At 35.4% G+C, this 20,079-nt stretch overlaps 1 protein-coding gene across 3 annotated transcripts; it reads left to right on the top strand.

Moving 5' to 3' along the window:
- The first annotated feature begins 713 nt into the window (after positions 1-713).
- LRIF1 (ligand dependent nuclear receptor interacting factor 1) lies at positions 714-18,186 on the top strand. Of its 3 annotated transcripts, none has more exons than XM_057734533.1 (4): positions 714-1,174; positions 11,701-13,210; positions 14,423-14,692; positions 15,608-18,186. In XM_057734533.1, the coding sequence occupies exons 1-4, from the start codon at positions 1,107-1,109 to the stop codon at positions 16,043-16,045; spliced, it is 2,286 nt and encodes a 761-aa protein (XP_057590516.1). In that variant the 5' UTR covers positions 714-1,106; the 3' UTR covers positions 16,046-18,186. The 3 variants fall into 3 exon arrangements, with proteins under 3 accessions (XP_057590516.1, XP_057590423.1, XP_057590607.1); XM_057734440.1 differs by having other exon boundaries at positions 718-1,174; positions 14,390-14,692; XM_057734624.1 differs by lacking the exon at positions 11,701-13,210 and having other exon boundaries at positions 720-1,174.
- Positions 18,187-20,079: the final 1,893 nt, after the last annotated feature.

Raw genomic sequence — 20,079 nt, 5'->3', positions numbered from 1 at the left:
CTGATAAAACTGAATCTCCTAAACCACTCCTCCCACAACTTCTTTCTCCTCTTGGCTGAAGCCAGAGACTTAACCCGTTTCCCGAAGAAGATATTTAACAGCAGGAATCAACAGACTTCTGCAAAGTTTTTCTCTGAAGCCAGATAAAAGATGCCAAAAAGTAAGTCAATGTGGGGAATGAAACTTCCAGAGAATAAAGGAATTAACCATATGACAATAAGTAATTTCCAGCGAGCATTAAGGGTGGGGTGGAGGTTAGGTTAAATCTCGAGGCAAAGCTTCAAGAAACGAAACAAAAACAAAAACAAAAAAAACCGAGAAACCCTCAGGAAGTAGCAATAATACAGGCGACTGACACAGGTGTCTAAAATGTTCTCACGCCAGGAGTGTATATGGCTCCAAAAGAGCGCTCCCACGTCTTTTAAAGCACCGCTGAGAGAGGAAAACTTACACTAGCGGCGAATACAAACGCAGAAAATTTGCGATTGACCCCGGAAACATTTTATTTTGCGTAGGTATCTGGAGAATTTTCTTTTGCGATTCGTTACTTGATCCGGAAGAAGAGATAGCAAACATCACCTGCGATTGGATCGCAGCATAAGGGCGGGGCGGTAGCGAGCCAGTCACCTTGGCTACCGGATGTGACGATGCCGGAAGCTGCCAGGCTGAGCTTTGCTCTCGCTGGCGGCTTTGGTGGGCGGGGTCGGCCGACCCAGACGCTTGGTCTTCACCACTGACCCGGCAACGATGGGGTGGTGCCATTAAGGCCACGCCTCCCGCACTGATTCCCGGTTACTCTGGAGCGGCGTCTTAGGCGCCGAGGGGGCGGAGACTTGGGTCGGCTCTCGAGAGGCTAGGGACGGATCCGCCCCGTCCGCCTCTGCGATTCTTCCGGTTTCTGGTAGCTGCGCCACCTCCCTCCGAAGCCTGAGGATACGCCCTCTCGAGAGCGCCTCGTCGCTCTCCTTTCAGCTTCGAACCCCTCTGAGTTGCTCCGGGGCAACTCCAGCCCAACATTCTCTCGCTCTGGTTCTCGCCCTTTAGAGGACCTCGGCCCCGACACTGCCCCCTTTCCTGGATGTACTGGCCCCTCCCACTCCTCTAAAATGTCCAATAACCTACAGAGGGTCTTCCTGAAACCTACAGAGGAAAAGTCAGGCAACGCCTCGCATTGGTAAGTACCGGTTTCGAATCTCCCTCGACACGGCCGCCCCTCGCCCGTCTCTTAGCAGGATGTCGAGTCGGCCGTCGTTTCCTGACGTTCTGCAATTCAGATGCCTTTGATCCTGCTGCGTGAGCACTCCAGGGGTTGTGCACTGCAGTCTGGCACTTAGAATACGTCCCTGTCGGAAACGTAAAACCTCTTCAGAGCCTGATAGTCAGGCTCTGCTCTGGCTCCGCAGGACTCCAGCGTCTGAAGTTTCATAGGCTGACAGAGTAGATCTCCACGGGAGACGAAAATCAACATGGCCGGCGCGCCTGTGTGACCAAAATCTTCTGGAAGATTCTCGCGCACTCGCAGAAAAACACGCAGCCATCAGCGCGTATTAGCAAGTGCAGCTCAGGTGGCGCTGGACCTTCAGGGCAAATAGCTGTAACTTAAGAGAGTTAGTGAGAAGAAAAGGACATATTTTTGTGTAATTGATAAAAGAGTATATGAATATAGAAACTGAAAAGTTGTTCTGGAATAAGAGAATCGATTTTTTTTTTAAATTTTCGAATAACAGCTTATTTGAAGATAAAAGTGGAAGTAGAGAAATTATGTAAAATCAGCCCTTTGGAACTGTGTGTTTGAAGCGGGTGTAATGAGAATGCCACCTCGAATTGGATGAATATGTAGAGGAACTACGTTTGTCAGGAAGAGATTCCGGTGTTTCTTAGACACTTATTTGTAAATTTAGACAATAGTTTATCACTAACTCAGTATTTTTTTTTTAAAGCTCGTATTAATCAAGACGAAATAAAACTGGAACAAAATTGTTAACTAAAGTAGAATATTTTAAGTTGTACTCTCCGTGGTTTGTGGGTATATGATAAATGGTGAGGAAAAAAGTTAATGGAGTCCCTGCAGAAGGAAAATGTGAAGAAGAAAGCATGGAAATGGAGATGTAAAAAGCATGGAAGAGCATTTATATTTGAAGAAAATCAGGCTCACTAGATTTGATCCTATCTTTGCTAGTTACTATTTGTGAGGCCAAATGACATGGTTTCCAGTCTGTAAATAAGAGCACCTGGAGGTATTTTAAGAATTAAAAAAAATACTTAGTGTAGGCAAAATAGAAAAGCATTATTTAAATGTTAGCTTTTATTATTGTTGTAGGGATACAACTTTACTTCTGTACAAATTTTAGCCCAGGAAGTAGGTAGTTACAAGTAGATATAAAACCTAATTGCAATAAACACTTTAAAAAAGCATGCATAATATTCTAAAAAGAAATGGTCACCAAAAGTGGTGAGCTGAAACCAATATTGAAAAACGGCCAAGAAAGTACCATTGTATTTCAGAGGTAACAAGAGCCAGCTTTTGTGTATGTATGTTTTTTTTTGGCTTGTTTTTGGTGGAAGTTGAGGGGTGAGGCAGAGGTAGTGCACTTTATAGATATGTGAAAATAGAATGAGTCTTTAATGATTGTTCATTTCTTCTATCTTGTTTTAGTACCTGAATGTTTGAGAACGTCTGATTTACCCTAATTTAACACAATTTGTTTCAGGATTGCATTCTTTTTTAATATCAGAAATTAGGTAGTGTAAGAACCTTACTTTTTATTTATTGTGTACTTTATTATCCAGTTTCTATTCCTTTTGGGTATCTATATTTTTAAAACGTTACAAATTGAATTATGTTTTAGTTACATTCATCAGCTGTTCGGAATTAATTAACTCATTGGTTTATGCATTATTTTTGTCATCTTTGAATGCATTTATTTCTTCAAATCCTCGAGATTTTAAATCACATATTTGGGACATTTACCAGATGCCTTTCTGAAGCTATTTGACATTTATTTTGGTTACTAATTGCATATTTGATTCTATTCTGTTTTATAAGTAACTTTTGTAAGTAACAATCTGCATGACGTCCAAATATATTTTGTTAATAGTTGGATTAATGTCAGCTCTTTATTGGAAGCTTCATTTTCTTACATATCTGATAATATTTTTAATGGTATAAAATCATTTATTTTTTTCATAAGCTTAAAATGTCTGATTTTCTTATTTTCTGTTTATACTTGAATTTTTCTTGAGTTACTCTTTCTTGCTGTAAAATTTTTCAGTAATGTGATACAGAATGTTTATTGTTTAAAAAGTATCTTTTAATTCATCAGGGCATAAAATGTAAAACCCAAACTTAATCTTATAGTATGAAAGAAAAATCTGAAAGATATTTGTGATAGTAGGCGTTAAGTTTATTTAAGTTTGGACTTTATATGCAAAGAGCAAAGCAGAATGGTACAGTAGAGTTACAAAGACCTTGGTAGAATTACAGAAAGAACGTAGAGTTACAGAGACCTAGATTCATATTCTAGTTCACCACTTATTATCAGTATAGTTCAAACATTTGGTTAAATAATGTTCACTGAGTACCTACTATGTGACAGACTGTGCTAAATGGGGAGACTGACTAAAGAATAGCATATGGACCATGCCCATGAAAAACCTTAAAGTCTAGGGGGGATATCATGTAATACACTTTTTTAGTAGTGTTATGCACAGGATGATGAGGGCATAGAGAAGGGGAGTTGTAGGAAAGGTTTCTGGAGCGGCTGAGTTGGGGAATGTAAATATCAGCTATCCAATTAAAGATGAATGCAGGCTATGCCCAGGCAGAGGGAATTAAAAAAAAAAAGCATCAGTATGATTTATTACTAGTAATTGGTATTTATTGTTTGATTCATACTACAAGCAGGATAAATAGATAGCTCTTAAGGATTTGCTAAAGAGATTAGACTTCATCTGTTGGCAAGCCCTCAGAGGATTTTAAGAAAAGAACTGTCATGGTCAGGTGGCATTTTAGGTAACTGATGGCAGTGTGGATTTGGGGATGAGGGGTCAGGCATGTAAACATTCTATTTTAGTTGTCCTTTCAGAGATTCTGAGAACCTGCACTAGCTGATGTAGAGCAAGGGTTGGATTCAAAGAAATATAAAAGAGAAAATAGGCAGGCCTTGTCAGTGAATTAACATGAAGAAAAGTGGATCAATTATGATGCCGATTTTCTGGGTAGATATTGGTAAATTAATTGAGATGAGGAACACAAGAAAGTAGTTGGTGAGATATTTGAATCTGAAACTCAGGCAGGGTCAGAGCTGGAAATAGAGGCTTGTGAGTCACCAGCTTAGAGGTATTATAATAAAAGCCTGTGATAATATATCCCACAATAATAGGAATTAAGATGTCATGTGCTTGGCAATTGGCTTCTATCTGCCTTTGACCCTTTGTTCTTAAATAGGGAGCTGAAATGGATGTCCTCAGCAGGGGGCTTGGTTTGGTTAAAAAATGTTTCATTGTCAGTTCAGTGTGCATTTAGTTTTGTACAGTGTTAAGTGTTATTATCTTTGCCTTTGTGATTTATGTGTGTGTGTGTGTATGTACAAGAGAAGGAGAGGGAGACAGACACACATACTATACATGCTAACTGAAGTCTGTTTTTCATCAATCTCTCAGTCTATGTGTGAATTTTGGGAACCCTGTTATATTGGGGTCATGCTAACATAAATATAAGTAAGTGGATGGGATTGCCGAAGAAAGCATGTCATTCTGAATAAGATATCTAATATTACTAAACCTCCATTTTCTCAACTATAAAATGGGAATGGCAGTACGCATCTTGTTGCACTGTTTATTAGGATTAGAGATGATGACAACTGTTTATAATAACATCTGTTATGTATATAATATCATATGGTATATATTATCACATATATTATTACATTACATACTTGTGTATGTTATGTATGTACATAATGTTAAATAATTAAGATGGAAAAGTCTCTTAGCAGTTGAAAATTTTGCAAAATTACCTACAAAATGTTCATTAACCTGAAAAATTTTTATCATTCCATATCTAATCTATAAATGTTTCACTCAAAATTAGAATAGTCAAAAATGTCAGAAGTTATATAAGTATGTTTAATACGCCTTTTAGTAAAATTCTTACATTTTCAAAAGATTACCTGATTCACTTACTTGTTCTTGGACACCAGTTATATATTTTAATGGAAGATAATATCTAGCATATATTGGGAGCTTCTCAGAATCCCAACCAGTTATAGCAAACCTTTACAAATGAAGAAACATTCAAAGAGGTTAAGTAAATTTACCACAGTCAATCAACTAGTAATTGGAAGAGCCAGGATTAGAAGCCCAGAATCTTTCTAATGTATTCCTCTGTTCTCTTTTAAAGCCTTAAACTGTATTACCTTTCTGATATAGTTTCTCAATCCAAATCCTAGTTGATTTAAAGTAATTAGCATGTTGATTATACTTTTTAAGTGACCTAACCAGAGCATGGGATTCAAAATCTGGTTATAGTTTTAGTTCTAACTTTAGCTAGCACAATATGATCTTTAAGAAAACAGAATCTTTATAGGGTTTTAGTACTTAAATGGAAGGTCTGATATATCTGAAAAAAATGTATATTGATTGAAGAAGTATGAATTTCATCCTGATTTATCACTTCTTTCCTTAGCATTCTGCATTTCAGTTTAATTTTTAGAACTCATTCCATTTGTTACTAGGAAGTCATGGATTTTTAAAAATTAAAGCTTGTAGGATTCAATTCAGCTAATTTTGTCTGCAGTGTGCCAGTTGCTCTATTAGGTCTAGAGAATATAGATATGAATAGGAACCTACCCTTAAGGAATTTATGGTCTCTGGTAGATCGTATCAATTTCTACTGATATAGTGACATAGAAGAAACTGTTTTTTCCTTCCTTTTTTGGAGGGGAAATGGAGAAGAGAGGAAAAATCTGTGATTACATTTGAAAAGAAGTTGTGCAATATAAATGTTTTTTTATAAAGCAGAAATATAGGACCATATAATAAAGTATGTGAATGAAGTATCAGAAGCCTGTGTGATTTGTTTACTATGCCAATTAAAACGTGTTTGCCCCATGCAAATCATTAATTATAAAAGTGTGGATTCTGCTCTGTTGAAGCTTCTAATTTGTTAGCCAGATGTTACTGACAGATGAAGTACATGAACTAAATGAGACTAAACCATAAAAGTATTGAGACATTTCAATATGTTTGAAATATTTGAAAGAGCTGCATTATTTTTTATATAATTTTTTGAGGGCCTTCTGTGCTTGGTATTACAAAGAACAATTACAAAATAAAAGATATGGTCTCTGACCATAAGGAGTTTCAATCTCATTGAGGAAAACAATACTTTACTCAGTTTTAAAAATTAGCTAATAGGTCAAAGGCAATATAGAAGGCATTATGTAACTCTTAGCATTAGTGGCACCAATGAGAGTGCTTTAGGTATTCCAAGCTAGAAGAAATTAATGTGAGTTTAAGTGACTTACAGATGTTTCATGGAGAAGATGGATTGATCCTCAGTTTATAGCTATGTTTTAAATTGTTAGAGAAGGGGGAAAAAAAAGAAAACCTTGAAGAATACTTAGAGTAAATAATGTACATGGGACAATCCAGAATATTAGAGACCTTTCTGGTAAGACCAGAGATTTTATGTTGAGATGTTACAGGTGGTACTGTTGTAGAGATTGGTTGCAGCTAGATAGTAGATAATTTTCACATCAAGCTGAATTGGCAATGATGAATTATTGAAACTTTGAGCAAGGAGGTAACAGGATGAAAACAGTGATTTAGTCTGCCAGACATACATCATAATAATGGCTACAGTCAAAAAAACTAGTTTAAAAGTCAGAGCCAAACATAGGGATGAGATAATGAGGACTAGACCCAAGGTGATGCAGGTCTGATCTAAGAAGTAGAAGTGGCAAAGGTGAAGAAAGAGAATATGAGGAAGAGCTGTAAAAAAGAAAAAACAACTTTATAGACTTGGTGATTCATTCAGTATACATTTATTGAATGTTCTTTGTAAGTATCTATATATGGTACTGTGGGTGAATTGAAGGTGAATAAGGAGGGTGGTAAAGATAGAGATGACTAGGTGATTTAAGACCCAGGTGACGGAAGATAGTAGTGCTTACACGTGACTGGATGGTACGATAGAGTACTAGTTTTCAGTACAGAGTAATTGTAACTTTAAAATAATGGTATTAAAAGTGAAAATATTTGGTCAGACATCACAAATATGGAATTGAGGTCAATGTTAGGGGATAGGAATAAAAGGATATAACATGAGAGTCATTATTGCAAAGAAGATAATTGAAGGTAGTAGTCGAAGCTTTGAACTATTACCTTGGTGCAGTCTTTAAAGAGGAATGTCTTTTTTTAAATTTTATTTCTTTATTGAAGTATGGCTGATTTACAAAGGAAGAATGTCTTGAAGGAAAAACAGGGTCAAGAACTGTACTTTGGGGAGAAATCATAGTTGGATGCTTAAAATGCAGAAAATGGATAAGAAAGGGAACATTAAGAAAGACAAAGGAAGTATTGTACACAGTGAAAGTTGTGGTAGGAAGAGGTTCAAGATGGAGGGATAATTAGCTACCAGTGTTAGTTTCAGCAGAGAGCACCTAGGGAATGAGGATGGAGTAAAGCTAGATTTAACTGTGAGGACTTATTTGGTAATCTTTGAAAATAAGATGTAGTAGAATAATGGTAAAGAAAATAGATTGCAGAAGACATTGGGCTTCAAGACAACTTTCTGGCATATCAGTGACAGGAAGTTGATAGATGATCTTAATTATGGTTCATTAACACCATCTGTCTGTCACTGAACTTGACACCCACCTCCCAGTCTTCTCTCTAATCCTACATGACTTCAGCATCTATATGGACAACCTCTGTCACCTGATCTTTCAGTACAGAGATCTTTTTCTTCAGTTTTTTTCTCCATTCTGTCACCAGGTATCCACTTCTGTAGTTCTTGTTATCAGATGAAATTGCTGCATCTACAAAATTCTTGATTTAGGCATTCTGCTTTCCAAACACCAGTTCCTATATTTTAGCTTAGTTGTTTACGAGCTCCCACTCTGGCTGTTCTTTATCTGGCCCTTCAGTCCATTCCCTTTATTTTCTCCCTATATGTTAGCCTTTTATGTTCTCATTTCCTTCCCCTCTAATATAGATTCTGCATTTCGTCATTTCATAATTTTTTTCAATACCCTAAAATCTCTTGCTCCTCTGATTTTTGTTATACCCTCTGAAGCCACCACCCCAACCTTGGATGAACTCAGTGACTTGCTTTCTCTTTGCCTTTCCCTGTGGAACAAGGAGACTCTCACGAGCACAGATTGGTGTCACTATAAATTGATGATCATTACCTGTCTCCCTGGGCCATCAACACTACCTGATGACTCTGATATTTTCTGTGGTCAGCTTATGCTTTCACAAAGACTGTTTCAAATCTTTTTTTTATTATCCTCAAATCTCTCCTTATTTTTGATCTTCTTAGCAAATGATGTCATGTCCTTATTTCATAGTGCAAATAAAAGCCACTAAATCAGAATTACCTCAGCCTCCTAACACCAAAGCTTTAAATTTACCTGCAAATGCATCTAACCTCTCTTCCATTTCTAATGAAAAGAGATGCCTCTCCAGCTCTCTTTAAGGTTCAGTCCCTTCACCTGTCTTATTGTCTCAATTTCCTACCTCCTTTCAAACTTTACATTATTAATTATACCTCTTTCTCCTTTATTACTAGACTCTTCCTTTTGGCAACTCACATGAGCATTTATGCTCTAGTTCACGTTAAAAAAAAAAAGAATAAAAGAAAGAAAAAGGAAATATCTCTTCTTTGACCCTGTTTAGTTTTCAGTTGCTTGCAGGTTTTTCTCTTCCCGTTTACAGTCGAAGTTCCTGAAGGAGTTGTCTGTCCTTGCTGTCTTCATATTCTTTCTTCATATTCAACCCTACCAACTTCTTTCCCCACCAAACTGCTCTTTTAAAGCCATCAATGATCTTCATGCCGTTAATTCCAGTATACGTTTTTAACGTGCATCCTACTTGGCCTTTCAGAAACTTTCAATTGAATTGCTAAATTTTCTTGAAACTCTCTATTCCTTTGGCTTCCATTACATCAGAATCTCTTGGTTTTCTTTCTGCCACTCAAAGAAAGTGGGAAGCTGATGAAATGTTCTAAGCAGGGAAGGGCCAGTGTCAGAATGCTGAGTAATTTGAAAAGGAGATGATAGCCTGAAGAAAAGCCCAGTTATGAAGCTACCATAATAGACCAAGCCAGAGATGGACTAGAGTGAGAACAGTTCACTTGGAAACGAATAGATCAAGAGAAATTTAGGAGATATTATCAACAGGATTTTGTGATAGGTTGAATACAAATGGTGAGAAAGCTGGAATTACTTGTTTAGATTTAGGCATCTAAGATAGTTGGGATGCCATTTACTGAAGGAAAAACACTAGAAAAGACCATGTTGAGTTTTAGGTGCATTTGAGATTCTGAATGGGACTGTCTAGAGGGAAGTTGGACATATAAGCCTGAATCTCAAGAGAGCTAACATATAAATATTTTAATTGTTGATATATAAATGGTAATTTAATTAAAGTCATGCATATAAAATAAATCAGCTGGGGGAAAGCTTATAGAGTAAGAAGAGTTCACTCTAAGCTTTGGTGAATTCCAACATTTTAAGGTTGATCGAAGTAGGATGAGTTGGCAAAGAAGACTGAGGAGTCACTACAGAGATAGAAGAATGTCATATGTAGGAAGCCTTGGGAAGAAAATGTTTTAAGAAAAACAGTGAGCATCTTTGTACTCATTCAAATACATCATTTATCTCAATAATAATTGGCTATTTACATGTCCTTGTACCCAGCAGTTTAAGTTCTTTTAGGGATTGTGGGTTGAACTAGGTTGGAGGCTAGCAAACAATTTCTGTAAAGGGCCAGATAGTAAATATTTAGGCTTTATAGGCCATGTGATCTCTGCTGCAACTACTCAACTCTGTCATTGAAGCATGAAAGCAGCCATGTATGATACATAAAAAATGGGTATGACACATAAAAAATGGGTATGACTGTGTACTATTAAAACTTTGTTTATAGATGAGTTTTGAAACTCATAATTTTCACATATCACAAAGCATTATTTTTGTGATTTTTTTTTAAATTAAGATACAAAGACCATTCTTAGCTTGTGTGCTGCATAGAATTTTTGGCATTGATTTGTATTAACACCTGAGGCTTTAAAAACACTTACAGGCAGTAAAACACATCTTTATACTACTGAGAATTCTAATTATTATTATTTTATTATTTTCCATTCTTAATTTTTTTTCATTTGATCTTAGTCATATAAGGCCATATTGGGTCTATAGAACATAGACTCTGTACTCATGTTGGCTAGAATTTAGCATGAGAGACAGTATATAGATAGATGGGAAGAAAACATTAGTATATGATGACAACTTGTGATATATACCATGAAGGAAATCAACAGATGTAATATTATTTATTATGAAGGAGGGGCAAGAGTAGTTAAAGTGTCCAGATAATGTACCTTCTGGGAAGTATCATTTATGTTGAGACTTGAGTTATGTGGATCATTTATGTTGAGGCTTGAGTTATGTGGGTGGGTGACGAATAACTAAGTAGCATGTGTGATGACCCTGAATCCCATGAGGGTTTAGTATTTTCCAAGAACTGAATGATGGTATTAGGTATATATAATTTGAGGTGTCTGTATTTAAGTAATCTACAAATAATTGATTATACAAACAAATACTGGTATGTATTGGATTTTTTTTTTAAATCAGACAATCTGTGCTAAGTAATAGCTCATAACTGTTAGGATCAAAATAGGCTACATTAAAAAAGGATTTATTGATTTCCAGTGTATTCCATGTTCATTGAAAACCGTTCAGCTGAAATTGTGTTGCTATTATAAATGTGGATTAACAGACAATTGGGATTAATATGAGTAATTGCTGTACCAAGAGCTGTTTTAGCACCAGATGTCAAACATGCTGAAACAATAAATCAAAGAAGAAACTGGTTCCTACATGAGTAACTCAATCCAGAAATGTGGCACACTAAGGTATCACCTTAAGAGATGCCTTAAGCAAAAGAATGGCTGACAATAGAACTCGTCATTTTCAGTGGGAAGAACACAGAACACATTGGATAGGGGGAGAAAAGAGTGAGGGAAATAGAGTAAGCATTAATGGAAGTAAAAGGAGAATCCTGGTCAGTAATAGTAAAAACGAAGGACTAGAGGGAAAAATTTAAGGAAAAGGAGAAGGGAGGATGCTAATAGTTTAAGTGGAGCATATTCTAGTAGATGAAATTTTATACGGGGTAAAACCTTAGAAAAGTCTACTTTTAGTTTTAGGAATAAATGCTAATATCTCATACCCATTGCCTTATCGTGTGAGAAGATCTAAATCAAAGCTGATCACATCTTTGATTCTCTCTTCTACTTCTTCAAAATCTTTCTTTTGCAGTATTTCACTTTGAAAACTCAAAGTGACAAATTACATACTTATATTTTATAAATTTTTGTTTTTTAAAAATAATATTTGCAAATACTTGTTTTTAAATAAAATGTGTATACCATGTAGTATGTTGTATTTATTTACTTAATGTTCTTTTAAGTGTTTCAGGCTGCATGTACCAAGTAGTTCAGACGATTGGCTCGGATGGAAAAAATCTTCTGCAATTACTTCCAATTCCTAATTCCTCTGGAAATCTTATACCACTAGTTCAATCTTCAGTCATGTCTGATGCTTTGAAAGGGAATACAGGAAGTCCAGTTCAAGTTACTTTTCAGACTCAGATTTCCAGCTCTTCCACAAGTGCATCAGTTCAATTGCCCATTTTTCAGCCAGCCAGTTCTTCAAACTATTTTCTTACAAGAACAGTAGATACAGCAGAAAAAGTTAGAGTTACTTCTGTGGGGACTGAAAATTTTACCTCATCAGTTTCTAAAGTTCAGAGTCATGGTGTGAAAATTGATGGACTCACCATGAAAACATTTGCTGTTTCTCCCTCCTCAACACAAAATGATTCATCTTATATTTTAGTAAATACCCAGAGTCTTCCAATGACTGTGAAGTCTCCGGTTTTGCCTTCTGGGCATCATTTACAGATTCCAGCCCATGCTGAAGTGAAATCTGTACCAGCGTCATCATTGCCTCCTTCAGTTCAGCAAAAGATACTTGCAACTGCAACCACAAGTACCTCAGGAACAGTTGAGGCCTCCCAAATACCAACTGTTATTTATGTATCTCCTGTAAATACAGTGAAAAATGTAGTTACCAAGAACTTTCAAAACATTTACCCAAAACCTGTTACAGAAATAGCAAAGCCAATGATACTAAATACCACACAGATTCCAATGAATGTTGCTAAAGAGACACAATTAAAAGGTGGTCAGCATTCTCAAGCTGCTCCAGTGAAATGGATTTTTCAAGAAAATCTACAGCCTTGCACTCCATCTCTTGTTCCTGTTAAATCTTCAAATAATGTGGCGTCAAAGATTTTAAAAACTTTTGTAGATAGGAAAAGTTTGGGAGATAATACTGTAAATATGCCACCATTGAGTACCATCAGTCCTAGTGGGACACAATCCAAAAGTATGCCTATTAAAGATAATGCTTTGGTTATGTTTAATGGGAAAGTCTATCTCTTGGCTAAAAAGGGGACAGATGTTTTGCCATCACAAATTAGCCAACAGAATTCTGTTTCTCCTGATATTCCACCAAGAAAAGATACATCACAGATAGTGAGTTCAAGTCCAGTCACAGAAATATCCAGAGAGGTTGTAAATATTGTTTTGGCTAAAAGTAAATCTTCCCAGATGGAGACAAAATCACTTTCAAATACCCAGCTTGCTTCCATTGCCAATCTAAGGGCAGAGAAGAATAAGAAAGTGGAGAAACCATCTCTTTCTACCCCAACCCCACATAGTATGAACCAATCCATTAACTACTTAAAACAGAGTAAGACTTTATTCTCAAAGCCAGACTTTCCAGATGGATTTAGTACAGGACCAAATGCCCCCAGAAAAGAAAATATCATCCAGAGCATAGAGAAAATAAGTTCCTCTGTTGGTGCAACAACTGTTACTTCACAACAGTGTGTTTTCAGAGACCAAGAACCAAAGGTAATTTTCCCATGTCAGGGTGTTCTTTTTATCTATGTATATAGAAAATTTTTCTTTCTTTATTCTCAAAGTTAGTTATATATGATACCTCTTTTTCCCTCCTCTCCCATCTGCTTCTTCATCACACACATAGCATACACATGTGAATACTTAAGTCAGAACTTTCATCTGAAGGAAATGTTTGAGGAGTGTAATAGAGGCCAAGTAGTATTTTTCTCTTGAACCATTTCGCATGCCAAGTCTTCAAAGCAAAATTAAACAAACAAATCACAGAGCAACAAGGCTTAGAAGAGTTGGAGAAGGATAATGTGAATTCAAAGCTTAGTAAAATTGTGTGTATGTGTGTATATATGTATGCTTACTTATATTTGTATACATAAATACATATACATGCGTACATATATATTTAAGAGCTTCCTATTAGAATCTGAAGAGATTAATATTATGCATAGAGGAGAGCTGGGATTTGTTTGTTTGTTTTGTGGTGGTAGGAAGATATCTGGCAATTTTTTTAGGTAGATGGCGAAAGGGGTAGGACATGGTTTAATACCTTTCAGTCATTTGTGGAAAAAGAACGTATCAACATCTTGATTGGATTGTTTGTTTTTTGTTTCTCTTTTTTCAGTATACAAGTTTTCTTTTCCTTTTGTTAGCCCTTCTTTCTGACTCCTCATTCAGTTACCCAACATTATCCACAGTTATATTTCTGTTCTACTTAACATATGTGTATGTGTGAGTACTAAATATTTGTACCCACCTTTTCCTTCTTAGAGGTCTACTTAATAATGTCAGTATTTCTCCCCTTCAGTACAGAATTCATTGAACTCCAGAGATGTAAGGAAGTAAGCTGATTAAGTACAAGATTGATTAAAGGCATAAGAGTTTTCCAAAAGATGACAATTTCCAACATAATGTCACATAGATTATTTTTAACTTGTCATTAGTTTGTATTCTCCTTCCATTTGTTTGAGAACTGACTACCTGTTACTTTCCTAATACAAGAAAGTAAAAGTAGGGGAACATTTTTGTTTTGCTCAGTTAATTTCAGCTTTTCAAGTGTGGGTGGTAAGGCAAGAGTAATGCAGTCCAACCATGTAGGACTTTAAAGAATGGCATTTTAAGTAAGATGAGGTAATCACTTAGTTGCTAGTCTGATAAAATAGCTTAAGTAATTGGCAGTATTGTTTGTGTGTTTTCTTTCCCTATTTCCAGATCCAGAATGAGATGGCATCAACATTAGAAAAAGTTACTCAAGAGAGAAATGACAAAAATACTCAAGGAAGAAGCAATAAGGTGTCATATCTGAAGAATGATGCTGAACTTAAAAAGATTTTTGGTCTCACTAAAGATCTGAGAGTGTGCCTTACTCGGATTCCTCACCATTTGGGCTCTGGAGAAGGTTTTGATTCCTTTAGCTGTTTGGTGAAGAGTGATACTTACAAAGAGACAGAGTTTATAGTGAAGGAGGAAGGGAGAAAACAGGTAATAGATTTGAAAGTGTCCTTTGTAGGTACTCCAAAGATACATGAATGTATTAATTTTCTTGATTTGGTTTTTTCAGTCTTTTCCATTAATATGATAGTTGTTACCAAATTTGCATGTATATGTATTATACGAAAACAATGTTAAGAAGAACCGTATATACACAGGTAAAAATGCATCCCCAGTTAATTAAAAATGTTGTTTTAGGGAATTCCCTGGCAGTCCAGTGGTTAGGACTCCACGCTCTCACTGCCGAGGGCCTGGGTTCAGTCCCTGCTCAGGGAACTAGGATCCTGCAAGCCACGCAGCTTGGCCAAAAAAAAAAAAAAAAAAAAAAAAGAGAAAAGGAAAATAAATGACAGAAATGTAGGGAAAATATAAGCATGCAGATATTCACTGCAGTATTACTCTATATAAACATGTTAAGATATCTACACAATAATGATGAAAAGAAATATCCCTATAACTTTGCCTACTGTCATTCTACTTACAAATATTTCATTATTGTTTAAGACCCTGAACCTCAGATCAGAAACCAGTCAACCTTTCCTAATGATAATCTTCCATATGTGCCTACTGTGCAGAAGGAAAAAAATTAAATAAATTCTGTTTCTTAGGCTCTTCACAAATGGTTGTAATGTTTTTGTAGTAGATCAATATAGCTTCTAACACTTAAGCAGGAAAATGAATTAGGCAATTTATTCTCAGTAAATATCATTAGGACATTGCTATTCACTTTGATACCATACAGTGGTAAACATTACTTTCTTTCTGTAGTTGTTCTCAATTTATTTTGTTGAGTTGAATTTAATGGCTAAATATTTGTTTCTGCAAACCGTTAAATTTGAGAGTATACTATATGTTCAGCAATAATATTTTGTTTTTCTTTTGGAATCTTACTCAACATTGCCACAGGGTTTTGATAAGAAAAGAAAAGCAAAAACCAATAAGAAGATGGATCACACAAAGAAGAGGAGAACTGAGTGTGTTTATAACACAACTGTAAATGGAGGAACTGATGTCACCGGTTCCCAGCTCGTTAGCAGTATTTTACCAGCTTCAAATGTATCACACCATAACGTTCTCAGAAGCCGCAGCAAAACCAGAGAAGAAAAGAGAACTGAAGTAGATCATTGTACCCATGGGAACCAAGAGAAAGTCACATTGAGTTCAAATACAGCTTCTGAACAAAGCCATTCCTTCGATAAAAATTATACTGAAGATATTTTCCCCATGACACCACCAGAGTTAGAAGAAACCATTAGAGATGAAAAAATAAGAAGACTTAAGCAGGTGCTGAGAGAGAAAGAAGCAGCTCTTGAAGAAATGCGTAAGAAGATGCACCAAACATAATAAAATGTTACTATACCTAAAGACTTAAGTGAAATAGCCATGTTTCTTCATATACTTTTGCATTAAGTTAATTTTAGATGCATTCTCAAAGTGTCTTTGAATATGAAACTTGTCTTTTCATCAGAGTGTAAAATTTTATTTAAGGAATACAGAAAAGGTTGATTCACATATGACTTTTGTGAATAACCTCATGGGGTATCTGAATCTTTGTCTAGATACCTTTTTTTTGGAAGGAAAAATTTTCTATTTTTCTATTACTTTAACTAGAATTCCCCAAGTTTAAATATTTGTTATTGTTTATATGTTTAGCTAAATTGCTCAGATGTTATTCCAACAATAGGTAATTATTGTGTACTTTTTAAATTGCACAATCCAAGAGAGGAAATAAGCTCTAAACTTAGGTTTGCCAATGGGCTTGTATATGTATACGTCCCTTTACCCTTAAAATGATGATACCTTCTACTCACCATTGTTGTAAGTTTGTTTAAAATTTCATGAAAGAAAATGTATTATAGCAGCATTATTTACAAAGTTAAACATTTCTCAAGAGTGAGGGACATTTGTTTTGTAACTTTTACAGAATAGTTTCATAAAATACAAAATGGGTTTTAGAATTCAGGCTATATAATGTATTGTTTGCGTAAAGTGATATGTTGTTATTCCTAGGCAAATGCCTCCTTTTTTTTTTTGGAATATGTACATATGTGACCTGGATTGTGTGAAAAGTAAATCTGAACATGGCCACATTTAATACTTTTTAAAATTGTAAACTGTAGTTTTTCTTAGTAAAGGCAGACATTTTTCTATCTGTTATCTTTGATTTGAAGAGTGGGAGAGTGGTGTAGAGATAGGGATTAAGGGGAAGGAGGAAAAGATTATTTTTAAGAAATGATTAACAAATTCCTGGAAGTAAGGTCAAATAAAACCTGGACATTGGCAACAAAATAGAAAACAGTAAGTCAGAAACTACTGAGAGGGAGTAGAACAAATGAAAAATGAGCATCAGCTAGATTCTCCTGCCTTTTTGGTTTTTTGTAACAGCTTTATTAAGATAATGTACATATCATAAAGTTTGCCCCTCTAAAGTGTACAGTTCAGTGGTTATTATATTCACAGAGTTGTGCAACCATCAACATGATCTAATTTTAGAACATTTTCATTACCCACCAAAAAACTTCATACCCATTAGTAGTCACCCCCCAGAACCTCCTTTCCCCAGCCCACCAATACACTTTCTGTCTCTGTAAATTTGCCTGTTTTGGACATTTATATGCATGGAATGAATCATTCAGTATATTTTCCTTTGTGACTTTTTTCTTTCACTTAGCTTAATGTTTTCAAGGTTTATCTGTGCTGTGGCATGTGTTAGTACTTAATTCTTTTTTAAATTGCTAATATTCCATTGTATGAATATACTATACTTTGTTTATCCATTCGTTTATGGGCATTTGGGTTGTGTTCGCTTTTGGCTACTAGGATGTTATGTTGCTGTGTTGCTCTGAATGTTTGGGCACGTGTTTGTGTGGACATAATGTTTTCAAGTCTCTTGGGTATATACCTAGGAGTATAATTGCTGGGTCATACGCTAACTCTTTTCCAGGCAGGTTTTTGTCCCTCTACTCCACCAAACTGGATCTTGTTAAGGATACCAGTGACTTCCATGTTGCTAGACCCAGTGGTCAATTGTCAGTCTTCTCAATTTATCTATCAGTTGGAATAGAATGAATTATTACCTCCTTTGAAAAAATTTTAAATATTTTATAAAAGAAGCAGTACATGTCCATTGTGGGAAAATTGAAAATACAACAAGCTGAAATATTAAAAATTAAAAATTCACTTTCCCATCAAGCTAAAATATTAAATTTTGGGGCCAAGAGATACATAGTTAAAGGCTATCAGTAAATAGATATTATTTGAAGCCGTAGGTCTGGATAACTTCACTTAGGGAAGCATTACAAACAGAGAAGAAGATCAAATTGTGGGCTCATGTCTGAGTACATTTAAAGGTTGGGAAAAGGGCAATCTCAAATGAATTTTGAGGATTGGAAGATTATCGAATGAGTTGTATTTATAAATCCTTGAATAGTGCCTGACACATGGCAGTGTATCAGTGTTTGTTAAATAAAATAAATTCAACTAAAATCACCCTAATAGACATATTGCATCCATTTTCATTTCATTTTCTTACCTTATCTTCTCTGATGTTTTCTGCTTCTTTTGTTATTAAGGTTTTGCTGCTCATGGAATCATCAAGCACCCACATTTCTTCTGATAATAAATTCCATGATATGGAAATGTGGCTTGAATCCTTTACAGCAAAATTCTTAAAATTTGTCTATACTGACGGTCTCAAACTGCTGCTTCTCGTTCTGAAATTCACCCAAATTAGGGTTTTATCTTTATCACTCCACTGAAGGTGTTTTTCTCAAGGTCTTCACCAATCAGCATATTGCTAAATCTAATGGTCAATTCTTAGTCTTTATCTTATTTGAACTGTCAGTAGCATTTGACACTTTTTATATGTCATTCAAATTTGTTCACTCTGCCACCAAGACACCATATTCTTGACTTTTTACTACCTTACTGGTTGCTCCTTCTTAGTGTGTCTGGTTGATTCCTTCCCTTCTCCATGATCTCTTAATATTGGAGTTACATACAGCTCAGTCCTTGTATGTCTTTTATTTTACACCTATATTCACTCATGATAGTCTCATCTAGTTCTCATAGATCAAAATACCATCTATATTCAGAACTCTCCTCTGAACTTCAACACTGTGTATCCAACCACCTTCTTAACATTTCTATTTAGAAGTCCAATGGGCATCTCAAAATTAACAAGCCGAACCCAGGTTCTAATTATCCACACCCACAATTTGCCTCAACCAAGATCTTCTGTATCTCAGCTAATTACAAATCCAGGCTTCCACTTGTGCAAGTGTATATGCTTGGAGTACACATTGATTTTCCTTTTTCTCATACCCTAGTCTGTTAGGAAATTTTCTTCATTTACCTGGAATCCAACCATTGTTTACCACCTCTACTGCAACAACCTTGTATTATCTCTCATTGGGATTATTGAAACAACCAACTAACTGTCTCCTTGCTTCCACCACTGTCCTCCTACAAACTTTACTTAGCACAGTAGCCAAGTAATTTTGTTCAAAGTACAAGTAAAAAGAGGGAAAGGTCCAAAAACCAAAAGGTCCAGAAAAATGGAAAAAATATATGAACAGACAATTCACAATAAAAGATGTAAAAATAACCTTCAAACGTATGAAAAAATATTCAGATTCACTTGAAATTAGGTAAATGCAAATTAAAACCACTCAGCATTTTTCATTGGTCAGAATGAAAAACATTTAAGAATGTTGGCAACACATGTTGGCAAGGCTGGAAGAAATAGACATGTTTATATGTTGCTGATGGGAATACAAATTGGTGCAATTTTTCTGGATGGAAATTTGGCAGTGTCTAACAAAATTATGTATGTATTTACCTTTCAACCAATGGGGCCAGCAATTCTGTTTCTTAGAATCTATCCTGAAGATATACCTCCAACAGTATTAAAATATACATACAAAAATATATTAATTACAATATTGTTTTTAATTGCAAAGTATTGGAAACAACCTAAATGCCCATTCATAGGAGAGTAGTTGAAAAAAATATGATATGTCTACACAGTGGAATGAGGAAGAGCTTCATGAAGTGATTTCTAAGACATACTATAAAATGAAAAAGAAAAAGCCCAAAGCATAGAAGAGTACTTATTGCATGCTACCCTTCATATAAGAAAGAAGACCTATAAGAAAATACACAAACATCTGTTCATTTGTACAAAAATAAATAAAAACAAACAGAAACAAACTTACAAGAAGGATAAACCAAAAACTAACAAGACTGAAAACGTAAAGGAAAGGGATAGAAAGAGGAGAATGGCAATGGGTTAGCAAGGATGAAGTAGAGTAACAATTCTCTAATTATATCTTTTTGTATACTTCTTAGAATCATAGTAATGTCTTGCATACTCTTCA

This window comes from Hippopotamus amphibius, chromosome 1, assembly GCF_030028045.1.
Source record: "Hippopotamus amphibius kiboko isolate mHipAmp2 chromosome 1, mHipAmp2.hap2, whole genome shotgun sequence".
NCBI classification, from domain to species: domain Eukaryota; kingdom Metazoa; phylum Chordata; class Mammalia; order Artiodactyla; family Hippopotamidae; genus Hippopotamus; species Hippopotamus amphibius.
Note: the sequence above shows the minus strand (reverse complement) of the source record. Positions and strands in the feature narration are given on the sequence as shown.